The sequence below is a fragment of the Rhinoderma darwinii genome, chromosome 1 (assembly GCF_050947455.1).
Source record: "Rhinoderma darwinii isolate aRhiDar2 chromosome 1, aRhiDar2.hap1, whole genome shotgun sequence".
Lineage (NCBI taxonomy): Eukaryota > Metazoa > Chordata > Amphibia > Anura > Rhinodermatidae > Rhinoderma > Rhinoderma darwinii.
This window is the reverse complement of record NC_134687.1, coordinates 564,074,742-564,090,825: the sequence shown is the minus strand read 5'-3', so window position 1 is coordinate 564,090,825 and position 16,084 is coordinate 564,074,742. Positions and strand designations below refer to the sequence as shown.

The 16,084-nt window shown below is 45.0% G+C and overlaps 1 protein-coding gene across 1 annotated transcript in view; it reads right to left on the bottom strand.

The window, feature by feature from the left end:
- THBS4 (thrombospondin 4) overlaps positions 1-5,036 on the bottom strand; it is an 80,282-nt gene extending 75,246 nt beyond the window's left edge. Inside the window, exon 1 of the mRNA XM_075838825.1 lies at positions 4,752-5,036. Within this exon, the coding sequence (XP_075694940.1) occupies positions 4,752-4,842 (91 nt within the window). The 5' untranslated portion in view covers positions 4,843-5,036. The remainder of the gene's footprint in view (positions 1-4,751) is intronic.
- Positions 5,037-16,084: the final 11,048 nt, after the last annotated feature.

Here is a 16,084-nt window from a genome sequence, read left to right as displayed (position 1 = left end):
TAACAATCTCATACGGCATGCCTGGTTCTGCAGCCCGACCCTGGGTTTCGCCCTTCCGGCTTCCTCTGGAGCATATAGGAAGCATACTAACAGTACACACCTCCGGTGCTTTGGCCCCGAAGGCCCGTTGCTAGCGACGCCCATGGTAAGCAGCGGGGCAGGGGGACAATGTCTCTCTGTTCTGCTGCCGGATAAAAGCAGCTCACTGCCTGGGCCCACCAGAGGATCATCTATCTATCTATCTATCTATCTATCTATCTATCTATCTATCTATCTATCTATCTATCTATCTATCTATCTATCTATCTATCTATCTATCTATCTATCTATCCATACACATCAATACAAAATAATCAGTTTTAAAGGGAAGGTGTCATGAAATATTTTTTTTTATCATATTGCTTTTAGTATGATATTAAAATACATTTTATTTATTTGTGTTCTACTTTTTACTTTTTTCTTACTTTTACTTCTCTATGGGGGCTAACATTTTTTTTTTCATCTCTGTATGTGTCGATTAACGACACATACAGAGATGGAATACGGCACATACAACTCCATAGAGAATGCGAACGGGAGCCGTTCCATTCTCTGCAGCGTAACGCCGTCTGCGTGGCATGCGCCGCTCCCACACAGACCAAAACGAAGCTCGTTCGCAGAGCGAAATCTGGCACCATTTTCATGTGGACCGGAAGCCACTGCCGGACAGTAAGATGACGACTTCCGGCCGCGACTTCCGGCCATATGTTCAAGGAAGCGAAGGCGCAAGGCATAGGAGCGGAGGCGGCAGCGGTGGCAGGAGCTGGTAATTTATGTTCGTGTATGTGATGTGTGTATTATGTTCGTGTATGTTCGTGTTATACTGTCTGCTGAGCACTGTATCTAATCCTCCTACACTGTGCAGTCGCTCAGAAAATGGCGGAACACAGTGTAGGAGGTTTGAAGATTCAAACCCCTCCTTCTCCTGGCACTAGCCAGAATAAGGGGGGGGGGGGATTGTGTGAGGACACTAGAAGAGATTGTGTCTACCCCAAATTTGCAGCATAAAGCAATGAGGTTGCTTTACCACATTGACCATGCTACAATTTTGGGAACTGCTCCCTCTAGTGCCCAGCACATGGAAATGTTATAAACTAGAATCTAATTTATAATATTTCCTGACTTGTGAAAAAATTACAAAAATTAAAACAATGTGTAATCACTCAAATAATAATTGTTTAACTAAAAAAAATAAAAATAAAAATTCTAGCAACACATTCCCTTTAACTCCATAAGGACACAGCTTGTTTTCACCTAATGGACCAGGCCATTTTTTGTGTAACTTTATATGATAATAACTTTGGAATGCTTTTGTTTTTTCAAGCGATTCTGAGATTGTTTTCTCGAGACACATTGTACTTTAAGTTAGTGGTAAAATTTGCTCGATACATTCAGTGTTTATTTGTAAAAAATACCAAAATTTAGAGAAAATTAGCAAAAATTAGCATTTTTCTAAATTTAAATGTATCTACTTGTAAAACAGATAGTAATACCACACAAAATAGTTACTGGTTCACATATCCCATATGTCTACTTTATGTTGGCATTGTTTTTTGAACATTCTTTTCTTTTTCCAGGATGTTACAAGGCTTAGAACTTTACAATAGATAAAGGGAAAAAAAGTACCCCAACATTTGTAAAGCAAACTCTTCTGAGCATGGAATTACCCAATATCTGGTGATAAATTGCTGTTTGGACCCACGGCAGGGCTTAGAAGGGAAGCAGCCTCATTTGGCTTTTGGAGCTCAAAGCGCCTGAGGGGACAAAACAGTGGAAACCACTCAAAAGTGACCCCATTTGTGAAACTACACCCCTGAAGGAATTTATCGAGGGGTATAGAGAGCATTTTGACACCACACTTTTTTTGCTGAATTTAGTGGAATTATGCTGTGAAATTAAAAATTACTTTTCTTCTGATAAAACATGGAAAGTTGACATTTTTACAAGGAATAAAGGGGAAAAACATTTGAAAAGCAATTTCTCCCGATTACGGCAATACCCCATATGGGGTCAAAAACTGCTGTTTGGACACACTGCAGGACTCAGAAAGGCAGGAGTGCTATTTGGCATGCAGATTTTGCTGGCTTAGTTTTTGGACGCCATGTTGCATTTGCAAAACCCTAAGGTACCAAAGTACAGTGGTAGCCCCCAAGAAGTGACCCCATTTTAGAAACTACACCCCTCAAGACATTTATCATTTGCCTGGAAACATGACAGGGCTTAGAAGTGAAGAGCACCATGCACATTTGAGGTCTATTTCGGTGATTTTCACACCATTGGCCCACAATTGCAGGGTTCTGAAGTCAAATAGGAAAACAAACCCCCAAGTAGTGACCCCCTATTTTGGAAACGACACCCCTTAAGGCATTTTAATGCATGTAGTGAGCATTTTGACCTCAAAGGTGTTTTTTCATGTGAAATTAATGCACAGCAGATGGTGCAATGTGAAAATTGCAATTTTCCGCTGATATGCCATTTTAGCGCACAATATGTTGTGCCCAGTTTGTGCCACCAAAGATAAATACCTCCTAAAATTTTAAGCGGCTTCTCCCGGGTATGGCAATGCCGTATATCTGGACGTAAACTGGTGTTTGGGCACACTGTAGGGATCAGAAGGGAGGGAGCGCCATTTGGCTTTCGGAGTGCAGATCTTGATTGATAGTTGTTCTGTTTGGGGTATAGCTGATATTTCAGTTTATAATGTGGGGGCATATGTAAACTGTGACGGGTACATCAGGGTATAAGAGGGTATAATAACATGGTAAATAAATAATAATTCATAGATGTGTGGCCGGTGTCGCACTGATAAATCTTATCCGCTTTTGGAACGCTCTGCACATTTTGCATCACAGCATTCTGAGAGCCAGAACTTTTTTATTTTTTCTCCACTACAGCTGTGTCGGGGCTTATTTGTTGCGGGACAATCTGTAGTTTTCATTGGTACCATTTTGGGGTGCACGCGACTTTTTGATCACTTTTTATTCCATTTTTTGCCAAGCAAGGTGACCGAAAAACAGCAATTCTGACAATTTTTTTTATTTATTTTGTTACGGCGTTCACCGTGGGCTATAAATGACAATTTTACTTTATTCTGTGGGTCGATACGATTACGGCGATACCAAATGTATATAATTTTTGTTATGTTTTGTTATATTTGATGCCCATGGTTTACGTCTGTCTCTGTTGTGCACCAGATCCCTAGTTTTGGCAGAAGCAATAGCGTAGTCGACAACGCTATTGCTTCCGGCAGAACGACGGGTCCAGTGCACAACAGAGACAAACAAAAACCATGGGCAACGGATCCGTCACCATTGAAATCTCTGGTTTCCGTTTGTGTCTGTTCAGGGTCCTGTTCTGACGGAAAGCCCAGACGGAACGTCACAACGGGAGCCCAACGCAGATGTGAATGAAGCCTAACTTGAATATTATCACTTACAAAACAGGCATTCAGGACTTTTAACCTCTTTCAACGAATCAACCATAAATTTTCCTCTAGCAGGCAGTTCCATAGTCTCATTGCTCTTACAGTAAATAATCCCTTCCATGATGATGGTGAAACCTTCTTCCCTCTAGACATAGTTATAGTTTTACAGTTCTTGATATAAAAAATAATTAAACCGATCTCTGTGCTGACTTTGATATATTTATACATAGTTATTAGGTCAGTTATGATTATCTTTCTGGGTACTGTAGTGCACCCATTCTATTTTTTTATTTGGTTGTCCAACTCTAAAACTGCTCCATCTCTTTTATGACTTTCCTGTACACTGGTGTTCAAAACTGTACACAATACTCTCTCTATATGCGGTCTGACTAGTGATTTGTAAAGTGGTAGAACTGCATTCTCCTGTGCAGCTATGCTCCTTTTGATGCATCATATGAACTTCTTTGCCTTGGCAGCAGCTGCCTGACACTGATAGATACAGTTAAGTTTACTGTCCATTAATATTCCTAAGTCCTTTTCCATGCCAGTTTGACCCAGTGTTTTAATATTTAGTATGTAATGGTAACATATATTTTCCCTTCCCAAGTGCATAACCTTACATTTATCAGTGTTAAACCTCATCTTCTGCGAAAGCCATCAACCTATCCAGATCAATGTGTAACATAATACTGTCCTCTTCTGTGTTAATTATTTTACTCAAGTTAGTATCTACAAAAAAAAAAAGTATATTCCACAAGGTAATTAATAAATATATATGAAAAAGAAGTAAAGATTTGGCCACGATATGATGAGCATTCCTATTTTCTCAGCACACACACTGGGAAGGTGACATACACTAAAAGATATATCCTGTTGAAAATGATTAGTATCATGTAAAATATATGGAATTTCTATTGTCCCATGTGTATTTTGCTCAGAATATAGTGAATTAAGCACTATAATTAAGTATTTACTGCAAAATTCACAGTTTTTTTCGAATTAAAAAACGACTTAAAAAAAAAACCTGAAGATAATCTTCACGTTTACATGCAGCCTAAGTGTTTAAATCAATGGACCAAATTTCCATCATTCGGAACCAATGGTTTTTAGTATTATATATGTAACAATTATATTTGCATTATGAACAATGAATAATTACGTATATGGGGAGCTAAAGTAGACCTAGTTTGACCGAAAGTAGGAAATAGAATACTAATGGGTGCTTAGAATATAGTCACTTTGCTGAATTTGTACATTGTGAATTATGAGCTAAATATAAATTGCTTACCTTGGTAATTTGTCTGTGCCTCACATCCCCAGTATAATTCCAGTAGCATCTGCAACAAAAGCAGCAAGATTTTCCTTTTAGGCATTATCATTTCTACTGTGTGATATTATCCAGGACGCAGATTGCTCTCTCCTTTCAGACAGGCAGTGGAAGTAGAGCGCTCCCCAGCAGAGGGCTGGTCTATAGAGTGCCCGGGAGCAGTGGAAGGACTTGATCTCTTCTATTAAACATGCATGGGAAGAGGCTACAGCTGGCCAGCAGAACACTTCTTGGGGACACTGAAGATCTGCTCTCACTCCTACAGTGTTTATTTGGCAGTCCCTCTGACAAAAAGAGGTGGGATCTTGGGGGAAATGCCAGCTGGGCTTTAAATCCCAGGGTGTTTATTACCTCCACCTTCAAAGAAAGTGTAAAAGTATTGGAGAGATACAAAACACTTCTTGCCTGGCACAGTGAGGTTATGCCAGGGATTTAAGGTTTCAAGCAGTAAAAACATTCACATTCCCATGAGGAGATAAACCAATGTTAACTATGTCTTCACTAACCTGACACATGGCGTGGAGTGAATTTTGGGTTCTAGAAGAATTTTCAGGATAATTATATGCAACAGTAATATCAGTTTCTGCCATATTACAGGAAAAGCTCAAAGTACTGTATGAGAATTTTTACTTTTTCTATTTGTGTATTTATGTGTGTCTATAGCATTTACATAGGCAAAATATACACCAATCAGCCATAACATTAAAACCACAGACAGGGTAAGTGAATAATGTTGATTATCTTGTTACAACGGCGACTGTCAAGGGGTGTGTGTATATATATATATATATATATATATATATATATATATATATATACACATATATATGTATATACACTTCCGTTCAAAAGTTTGGGGTCACCCAGACAATTTTGTTTTTTCCATGAAAACTCACGCTTATATTTATCAAATGAGTTGCAAAATGACTAGAAAATATAGTCAAGACATTGACAAGGTTAGATATAATGATTTTTATTTGAAATAATAATTTTCTCCTTCAAACTTTGCTTTCGTCAAAGAATGCTCCATTTGCAGCAATAACAGCATTCTAGCTGTTAATTTGCTGAGGTAATCGGGAGAAATTTCACCCCATGCTTCCAGAAGCCCCTCCCACAAGTTGGATTGGCTTGATGGGCACTTCTTGCGTACCATACGGTCAAGCTGCTCCCACAACAGCTCTATGGGGTTGAGATCTGGTGACTGCGCTGGCCACTCCATTACAGATAGAATACCAGCTGCCTGCTTCTTCCCTAAATAGTTCTTGCATAATTTGGAGGTGTGCTTTGGGTCATTGTCCTGTTGTAGGATGAAATTTGCACGGTAGCATGGGAAACAGGATACAGGTAGCAGGAACGGGAACACTGGAACTGGAAAACACTCAAGGAACCATTTGCAAGACAGACACGGGTAAATACAAACAAGCTCAGGCAATGCAGGGAGGGGCAGAGCCCTTCTTATAGTCCAGGGTGATCTGGGAGCAATCAGCTCAATCTCACACATGTGTGCGCTCTGGCTCCTTAAGGCTGGACTGAGCTCGTGAGCGCACCCTAATGGTCACAGAGGAACAGGACGGCCGCATGTGCAGACATCTCTGGAGAGAAGGGCGTCGACAGGAAGGAAGGAGTTCGTGGTCAGCGAACACGGACGTTACACAAACCAAGCACACACCTTCATGGCATTGTATTCCCTCATGGCAGTGGCCTCTCTCAGGATAATCCAGTCTTCCACATGGCACAAATTGTTCAGCTACTGGTTTGAGTGTAATGTCCGTGGCTGCGGGCTGTCAGCTCCAACCTCCCCCTGACAGCCGCAGCCACGAGTCGGCAAGCACTGGCCCCAGCCTCCTCCTCAGGAGACGCCAGCACTCGCATCCACTCACCTCTGCCAGATTCCGTAGGGTGCGCGCGCATGCTCGTGCCCGCTCTTAAAGGGACCTCATGGATGAACTTTGACCCGTGAGTACCCTGGACTATAAGAGGGGTCCACCCCCCTAGTTCTATGCCTGAGCGTTGTTGTGTTCCCTATAGTTTGTCTATGTGATGGCCTCCTAGTGTGTTTCCTGTTCCAGTCCCTGTCCCTGTACCTATACTTGTTTCCAGTTCCTGTTCCTAGCAATCCATACCTTCCTGGTCTAGCACGGAGCTGTGCCAAAGTCGTACTGCGCTACATACACGTCTGACCTGCTTCACCTCGCCTGACATCCGCCTGCTACCTAAGTCCCAGCCAACCTGCCCTGCTGCGGTCTAAGCTGCCACAGATACCTATGGAACTATAGACTTCAGATCGAGAAGCAAGTACCTGTCGTGGTTTTCTTAATCCATGCCAGATCCATTTCAGCCTGTATGCTAGGACTTTTTCGTCTGATGGTGCCTAGGTCGCTTTCATAATTTCTCTCCACACCGGCAAGGCTCTTGCATGGGCGAAACCTATCTGGGAGAGACAAGGACCAGAGACCCGTGACTTCCCTGCTTTCCTCCGGACTTTTCACATGGTGTTTGAGGAGCCTGGATGGGTCTCATCTGCAGCGGCCTCTTTGATTACCCTACGTCAAGGAGACACCTCCTTGAGTGAGTACGCCATCCACTTCCGCACCCTGACGGGAGAGCTCTTATGGAACAATGAGGCTCTGGTGGCTGCATTCTGGCATAGACTATCTACCAGAATTAAAGACGAACTTGCCACCCGGGATCTGCCGTCTACCCTGGATGACCTCATCCTTCTGTCTGCCCGGATTGATATACGGATCCGTGAACGCCTTCAAGAGGTTCAACGGGAGAGAGCCCTTCCTAGTCTGGTTCCTACTTTGCAGCAACCCCTGCTGTCCCCCGATGTCGATCCTCATAAGAAGTCAGTAATAATGGACCAGTGTACGTTATCTACTCAAGAGAGACAACGCAGACGCACATCTGGACTCGATGGTCATCTTGTGCGTCTTTGCCCCCAAAGATCCCAAAACCTAGGGTTGCTTTAAGTGATGACCTTGGGTAAAGATGGACTTCCGTCTAAATTGTCCATACCTGTGACCATAGTGTCCTTCGGGAAAACGCATCAGGTCTCTGCGTATCTGGACTCTGGATCCGCTGCTAATTTCATCCGCAGAGATCTGGTGGACCTTCTGCAATTGCCCACCCCCCCTCTGCAGAGCCCGTTGACAGTTGCTTCAGTAAATGGACTACCTCTGCCAGACCCAGTTATAGCCGTGACCAAGCCGCTGAGGCTCCAAGTGGGAGCCCTTCACTCCGAACTTCTGTTCTTCTATGTCCTGCCCAAAGCTGTTAACCCTGTGTTGCTGGGCCTGCCTTGGCTCCGACTGCATGCCCCAGTTCTGGACTGGAATTCTGGAGAGGTTCTCCAGTGGGGCCCTGAGTGTCAAGGTCGATGCCTGGTGCGGATTCGTTTGACTCAGCCTTCTCTACCTCGGACATTGGCAGGATTGCCTGGTCATTATGCTGCCTTTTCGGACGTCTTCAGCTAGAGGGAGGCGAAGACATTGCCCCCACATCGGGTGTATGACTGCCCTATTGAACTGATCCCTGGTGCATCCCTTCCCCGTGGTAGGGTGTATCCTCTCTCCTTGCCAGAGACTCTGTCCATGTCCTCCTATGTGAAAGAGAACTTAGAAAGAGGCTTCATACGAATGTCTTCCTCCCCGGCAGGAGCCGGGTTCTTCTTCGTCAAAAAGAAAGATGGCTCTCTTCGTCCTTGCATCAACTACCGTGGTCTCAACCAGATCATGGTGAAGTATAAATATCCGTTGCCACTGATCTCCGAACTGTTTGATCGTATACGTGGTGCATTTTTTTTTTCTAAACTAGACCTGCGTGGGGCTTACAACCTAATCCGCATTCGCAAGGGTGATGAATGGAACACTGCATTTTACACCCGTGATGGACACTATGAGTATCTAGTAATGCCCTTCGGCCTGTGTAATGCCCCCGCGGTCTTCCAGGGGTTTGTGAATTACATTTTCCGTGACCTCCTCTATGTTTGTGTTGTAGTCTACCTTGATGACATCTTGATTTTCTCCCCAGATCCTATGACGCACCAGAGACATGTCCGTCAGGTTCTGCTACGGTTAAGGGGGAATCATCTGTACGCCAAGATGGAGAAGTGCGTATTTGACAAGGATGCTCTACCCTTCCTGGGCTACATCGTCTCGAATAGTGGTCTAGAGATGGACTCTGAAAAGGTAAAGTCTGTCCTGGAGTGGCCACCTCCTCAAGGCTTGAGGGCCATACAGCGCTTTTTGGGATTTGCTAATTTTTACAGGCAGTTTATTCTGAACTTCTCCTCACTGACTTCTCCCACCTCTAACCTTACTAAGAAGGGTATTAACGCCAAGGTGTGGATTCCCGAGGCAGAGTCCGCATACAATAGCCTGAAGAGTGCCTTCATGTCAGCCTCTATCCTCCATCATCCGGATGTCTCTCTGCAGTTCTCATTACAGGTGGACGCATCCTCTGTTGGTGCTGGTGCACTCCTGTTCCAGAGAGGTCCCAAGGGCAAGTCAAGGGTATGTGAATACTTTTCCAAGCTCTTCTCTTCCGCAGAACGCAACTACTCGATTGGGGATCGGGAGTTACTGGCCATAAAATTGGCTCTGGAGGAGTGGAGACATCTACTAGAGGGCGCAGCTCATCCGATCTTGATTTTTACAGACCACGAGAATCTGACCTACCTTCAGACAGCCCAACGGCTGAACCCTCGTCAGGCCAGGTGGTCACTGTTCTTTGCAAGGTTCCAGTTTGAGCTTCATTATCGCCCGGCCGACAAGAATGTGAGGGCCGATGCCTTGTCCAGGTCTTTCGAGACAGAAGACACCATTGAAAGTCCACAGAACATTATCGATCCATCTTGCATTTTCTCGGTCAATCCCCTGAAAATTGGGGACATTCCCCCATGGAGGACTTTTGTGCGCCTGGCTGATCGTGGAAGAATCCTCCGCTGGGGTCACTCCTCTAGACTGGCAGGTCACGCGGGGTTACGTAAGACCCGGGATTTGATTGCTCGTCATTTCTGTTGGCCCACTCTGCCCAAGGATATTGTGGACTTCGTTTCTTCCTGTGCTGTATGTGCAGCCAACAAGGCCACCCACTCCAGACCTGCTGGTCTGCTCCAGCCATTGCCTGTGCCCAATGCTCCCTAGTAGCATATAGCGATGGACTTTATCATGAACCTGCCTCTCTCTGCTGGATGCAGTGCTGTCTGGGTGGTCGTGGACCGATTTTCGAAGATGGCCCACTTCGTTCCTCTGACCGGTCTTCCTTCTGCTCCTCAGTTGGCCAAGTTATTTATCCAACACATCTTCCGCCTGCACGGCTTGCCGCAGCATATTGTGTCTGATCGGGGGGTTCAGTTCACCTCGAGGTTCAGGAGAGCCCTCTGCGGACTTCTTGGCGTGAAGTTGGACTTTTCTTCTGCCTACCATCCTCAGTCCAATGGTCAGGTCGAGAGGATCAACCAGATTTTGGAGAACTACCTATGCCACTTCCTCTCCAAGCAGCATGATGACTGGGTGTAGCTGCTCCCGTTGGCGGAGTTCTCCTATAATAATCACACCAGCAAGTCTACTAGGAATACACTGTTCTGCATTGTCTACTGCCAGCACCCACGAATTCCTCTCCCGGTGCCTGATACTTCCGAGGTACCTGCAGCTGACTCCACGTTTAGAGACTTTTTGCAGATATGGCAGCAGACTCGATCCTTCATCCTAATGGCAGTGGACCACATGAAACGGAAGGCTGACACAAGGAGAAGAGAGCCTCCTCAGTCTCTTCCTGGCACTAAGGTCTGGCTGTCGTCAAATAATATCCGACTGAGGGTGCCGTCATGTAAATTTTCCCCCAGGTTCCTCGGACCATTCGAGGTCCTGCAGCAGATCAACCCTGTCGCCTACAAGCTTCTGCTGCCTCCTACCCTCAGGATTCCCAACTCCTTCCATGTCTCCCTCCTGAAACCTGTGATCCTGAACCGCTATTTCAAGACTCCCAGCCCTGTGGTTGCCTCCAGCGGCCCCCTGGGACATCTTCGAGGTCAAGGAAATCTTGGACACCAAGTGAGTGAGAGGAAAGACTTTTTATTTGGTGGATTGGAGGGGGTTTAGTCCTGAAGAAAGGTCTTGGGAGCCAGAGGAGAACCTCAATGCCCCTACTCTTCTGAAGAAGTTTCCCTCTCGCTCTGGTCCCAAGAAGAGGGGGCGTAAGAGGGGGGATACTGTAATGTCCGTGGCTGCGGGCTGTCAGCTCCAACCTCCCCCTGACAGCCGCAGCCACGAGTCGGCAAGTGCTGGCCCCAGCCTCCTCCTCAGGAGACGCCAACGCTCGCGTACACTCACCTCTGCCGGATCCCGTAGGGTGCGCGTGCCTGCTCTTAAAGGGGCAGCGCGCGCATCAGACTTTTTGACGAACTTTGACCCGTGAGTACCCTGGACTATAAGAGGGGTCCAGCCCCCTAGTTCTATGCCTTAGCATTATTGTGTTCCCTATAGTTTGTCTATGTGATGGCCTCCTAGTGTGTTTCCTGTTCCAGTCACTGTCCCTGTACCTATACTTGTTTCCAGTTCCTGTTCCTAGCAATCTATACCTTCCTGGTCTAGCACGGAGCTGTGCCAAAGTCGTGCTGCGATACATCCACGTCTGACCTGCTTCACCTCGCCTGACGTCCGCCTGCTATCTAAGTCCTAGCCGAGCCTGCCATGCTGCTGTCTGAGCTGCCACAGGTACCTATAGAACTATAGACAATCACCTGCTCCCTGTTGGCCAACTTCCTTACCATCAAGGTGGTACGGCCCAGTGGGTCCACAGACCCTTCGTGACATTGAGGAATACAACATAGAATTCAAGGTGTTGTCTTGGCCTCCAAATTCCTTAGATCTGTGAGATGTTCTGTAAAAACAAGTCCGATCCATGCTGGCCCCACCTCGCAACTTACAGGACTTAAAGGGATTGTCCACTACTGGACAACTACTGACCTATCCACCAGATAGGTCATCAGTATAACATCAGTGTGGGTCCGACACCCGGACCCCACACCGATCAGCTTCTCCGGCTTCCTGCAGGCACCAGATGTCATTGCACAGTATGCACTGTACGCAGCAGGAAGCAGTTGACTCCGTACATTTCATAGCGGCCATGCTGAAGAACTGCAGTTCTGCTCCTATACGCTTGAATAGGAGCAGAGCTGCAGTATTGCAGCTCGGCCGGAATTCCGTTGTCCGGTAGTGGACAACCTCTTTAAAGGATTTGCTGCTAAAGTCTTGGTGCCAGATACCACAGGACAACTTCAGAGGTCTTGTGGAGTCCATGCCTCAACTGGTCAGAGATCTTTTGGTGGCATGAGGGAAACCTACACAATATTAGGCAGGTAGTTCTAATGTTATAGCTGAACAATGTGTGTTACCCACCAAAATTATCTCCAAAATGTGAAATGAACAGTCCCTTACAATGTGATTGGAACATGTAAATCAAAATCATCATGTGAAAATAGCACCTTCTAAGGCCTAAACAGGGTCGCTTCTCTTCTGTGTGAAACAATACATTAAGAGTAAGTTCACACGTAGCGTAAATACTGAGAATTTTGTAGATGTTGTCATTAAGTCTCGTGAGATCACTCAGTTTTGTCATTAAGTCCCACACAAACGTTACCAAAGTGTCGGGTTTGTGAATAGACATCGCGTCCTGGCTGGAGGTGATGCCTATTCACTCTCAAGACACTTCAGTAAAGTTAATGTAAATGTATGTGACAGTACAGCGAGATCACGTACAGATGGACATGAATGGAGAGAAGTGTATGAAGCTGATTGGTCAGCGTCATACACTTCTCTTCACAACGCCCACTTGGTCAAAAGTAAAAAAAACACCCAGTTTGGCATCAAGAAAGTAATTTGCATAAATCTAAAATTGCTCATAACTTGCTAAAAAATGATCGTTTTTCAAAATAAAAAACAGTGTTGTTATCTACATTACAGCGCCGATCAGATTACGTAGGCACTTATAATGTGGTGACAGAGCCTCTTTAACCAGAATTCTGTGTCCATGTGACATGGGATTAAACGTGATCCCAGGAAGCCGGGCTGCAGGACGGCAGAGGGTAAGTATGTGTTATACTTTTTCTACATGCAATTTTCCGCAGTGGACATTCAAGCCGAAAAACTGTACCACAATTTGGTGCAGTTTTTTGCCCGGAATTCCCTGCGGCGCCCGGGGAGGATACACTGTGTGCTTTTACGCAGCTTACACGCCCTGTGAAGATTTGAAGCACTTTCTATAATATTACAGTAGATCTCTGTTTCACCAAGGTTGCCTATACTCTCTTTTAAGATTTAATGCCAGAGCAACTGAGTTTTATGGCTTTGAGGCAAGGGAAAATACACTCAATATACAATGACACATCTTTTGAATTAATAGAGCCTCGAGATAGTCATTATCTTTTGACATATTTTCTCTCAGGGAAACTTAAAAACATCCATAGCTTTATATCAAAATCCCTCTAGATTTTGACAATCTCTTTCCCCATTCATTAAGCATCTTTTCTTATAAGCTCTGCACTGTGCTATTCCTCTGTTATTCCTCCTGGAATTGTATAATAAATTGACAACTGGGTGTTACCATTCCCCATGACAATGCGGCATGTCCCTATACACTCAGATACTGTACAATCAGCACTGACAGTTTCTGACTGTGTAGGGATACACCCTCTTGCTCCATATCAATCCTAGCCGGGCTCCCACAACTGCTGTCCCCGCACAATTTCATGACGTAACCGTAGGTTGTGGAACCTCTAGGCAAGGCAATTTATGACGTACATTTACATCATGGTGCTCCGAAGGGTTAAAGCTCCTGGAACCAACGCAAATGATGTGCTATTTTATTGTATTGCTATCTCATTATGTGGCAGAATATATGTTTCGCAACTGAATACAGGACTGACCACATCACAACTTGTAGATTTTACGTGTAAAATTTACTTTCACTGATTTCATTTTCGTGGTTAGGAATTGGCAAATGTCCAATCCAATGAAGAACACTATTCATAAAGTCATATATAAACAAAGGCACAAAACCACAGTGGTGGCCTCGATTACCAATGTTTATTAAGCTTACCACATGAAAATTCTCCTGACGAAGGGTGCGAAACACGTGTCGAGGTGTCTCTCTTATGAGGTTTTTCCATCTTCCATCATGCCAGCAACAGGGAATTAACTTTCTCTTTTTTGCTACTGAGCACTGTTTTGGAGATTTACTTAGTACTTCTCTAGTAGCAATCTGGGTTTTTAGCATGTGGAATATATTGTGTTCTAGATACGCTTCCTCTATATTAGTAACTACGGCCTGTAATATTGGATTAAGTAAATATTGTAGTCGCTGGTATTTTTTAATTGTCTCAATAGAGTTTATGGTTTTAATTAAGTTTTCATTTTTTGTATGTAATTGTGGGAAGGGGGTTTGTCCATGTTTATGGGCGAATAAAATATATATTTTGGACTATATGGTCTGATTGCGTAACTGTTTTGAGACATATTTTGGCTTACTTATTATTTAATTATGTCTTGTATATATATATATATATATATATATATATATATATATACTAATGCCTGAAGGTATTATAGGTCCTAAATTACCTCTTAACTATATTAAACTTTTTAAGTATTTAGAGGTTGCACTTGATTGACTAATATTCAGCTAAAAGCCTACCACTGTGAAAAAAATTGCATCATCTCATTGATGCATGTACGTTGATAGGACTGTTACAAAGATGTTTTAAGGGAGGGTGTACCCCTAATACTTTGGGTTTTCTGGTTAAAGATTTGCAGGCCACGATGTAGCACATTTATGAGGTAGACCGCATTTTTATGAAGTATATATTTTACCTGGATACAGAGCCTAAATGTGTTGTTCAGATTTGGAAACACTGGCACACCTGTTGTTAAAGTTCTGCCAGGCACAGCTTCTGTATCCACGCCCATAGGTAATCAGTCTGCACCTGCTTCTATGTCTGTGAGACTGACTCCATCTTCTACCACTCAGGATGGCAGGCTTAGGAGTGGGAGAGCCTCTCACAGCCTGGCCAGACGGAGCTAGCTCCCAACCTCTATTTATACCTGCCTTTCCTGTTCCTCCTTGCTTGTGATTCTTCTCTGTTGGTTTCCTGGCCCTGCTGCAGCTTCTTGAACTACTTGTCCCTGCTTCGTATTGACCCTGGCTTACTGACTACTCTTCTGCTCTGCGTTTGGTACCTCGTACACTCCTGGTTTGACTCGGCTTGTTCACTACTCTCCTGCTCTACGTTTGGCACCTCGTACTCTCCTGGTTTGACTCGGCTCGTTTACTAATCTTGCTGCTCACGGTGTTGCCGTCGGCAACTGCCCCTTTTCCCTTTGTTCTGTGTTTCCTTGTCTGTTGTCTGTCGTGCACTTATTGAGGGTAGGGACCGTCGCCCAGTTGTACCCCGTCGCCTAGGGCAGGTCGTTGCAAGTAGGCAGGGACTGAGTGGCGGGTAGATTAGGGCTCACTTGTCTGTTTCCCTATCCCTGTCATTACATAATCACAAGCCCATATACCTACTCTACCCTGGTCCCTCACACCACTATGGACCCCCTTGAGACCCTGGTTCAGCAAATGCAGGGTCTCTCCCTACAGGTCCAGGCCCTGGCTCAGAGGGTCAACCAGCCTGATGCTACCATGGTAGTACCCCTCACCTCACCTCTTGAACCCCACCTCAAGTTGCCTGACCGGTTCTCAGGGGACCGGAAGACTTTTCTCTCCTTTCGGGAGAGTTTTAGGCTCTATTTTCGTTTAAAGCTCCACTCCTCAGTTTCTGAGAGCCAGCGGGTGGGTATAATTATGTCCCGGCTCCAGGAAGGGCCCCAAGAATGGGCCTTCTCCTTGGCTCCTGATGCCCCTGAACTTTCCTCGGACTCATTTATGACGAGACTGACAGTACTGCCTTTGCCGAGAGTCAGCTGGTGATCTTACGTCAGGGTAAGAGACCTGTTGAGGAGTATTGCTCTGACTTTAGGAAGTGGTGCGTAGCTTCTCGGTGGAATGACCCTGCCTTAAGGTGCCAGTTTAGGTAGGGTCTGTCGAACGCCCTGAAAGACCTGCTAGTTAGCTATCCCTCTTCTGACTCCCTAGACCAGGTTATGGCTTTAGCGGTACGACTTGACCGACGTCTCAGGGAACGACAACGTGAACGTTTATGTTTTCTCCTCTGACGCCCCCATGATGCCTACCGAGGTTCTGTTGCTTCGTTCTTCCACGGAAGACTCGGAGGTGCCTATGCAACTCGGGGC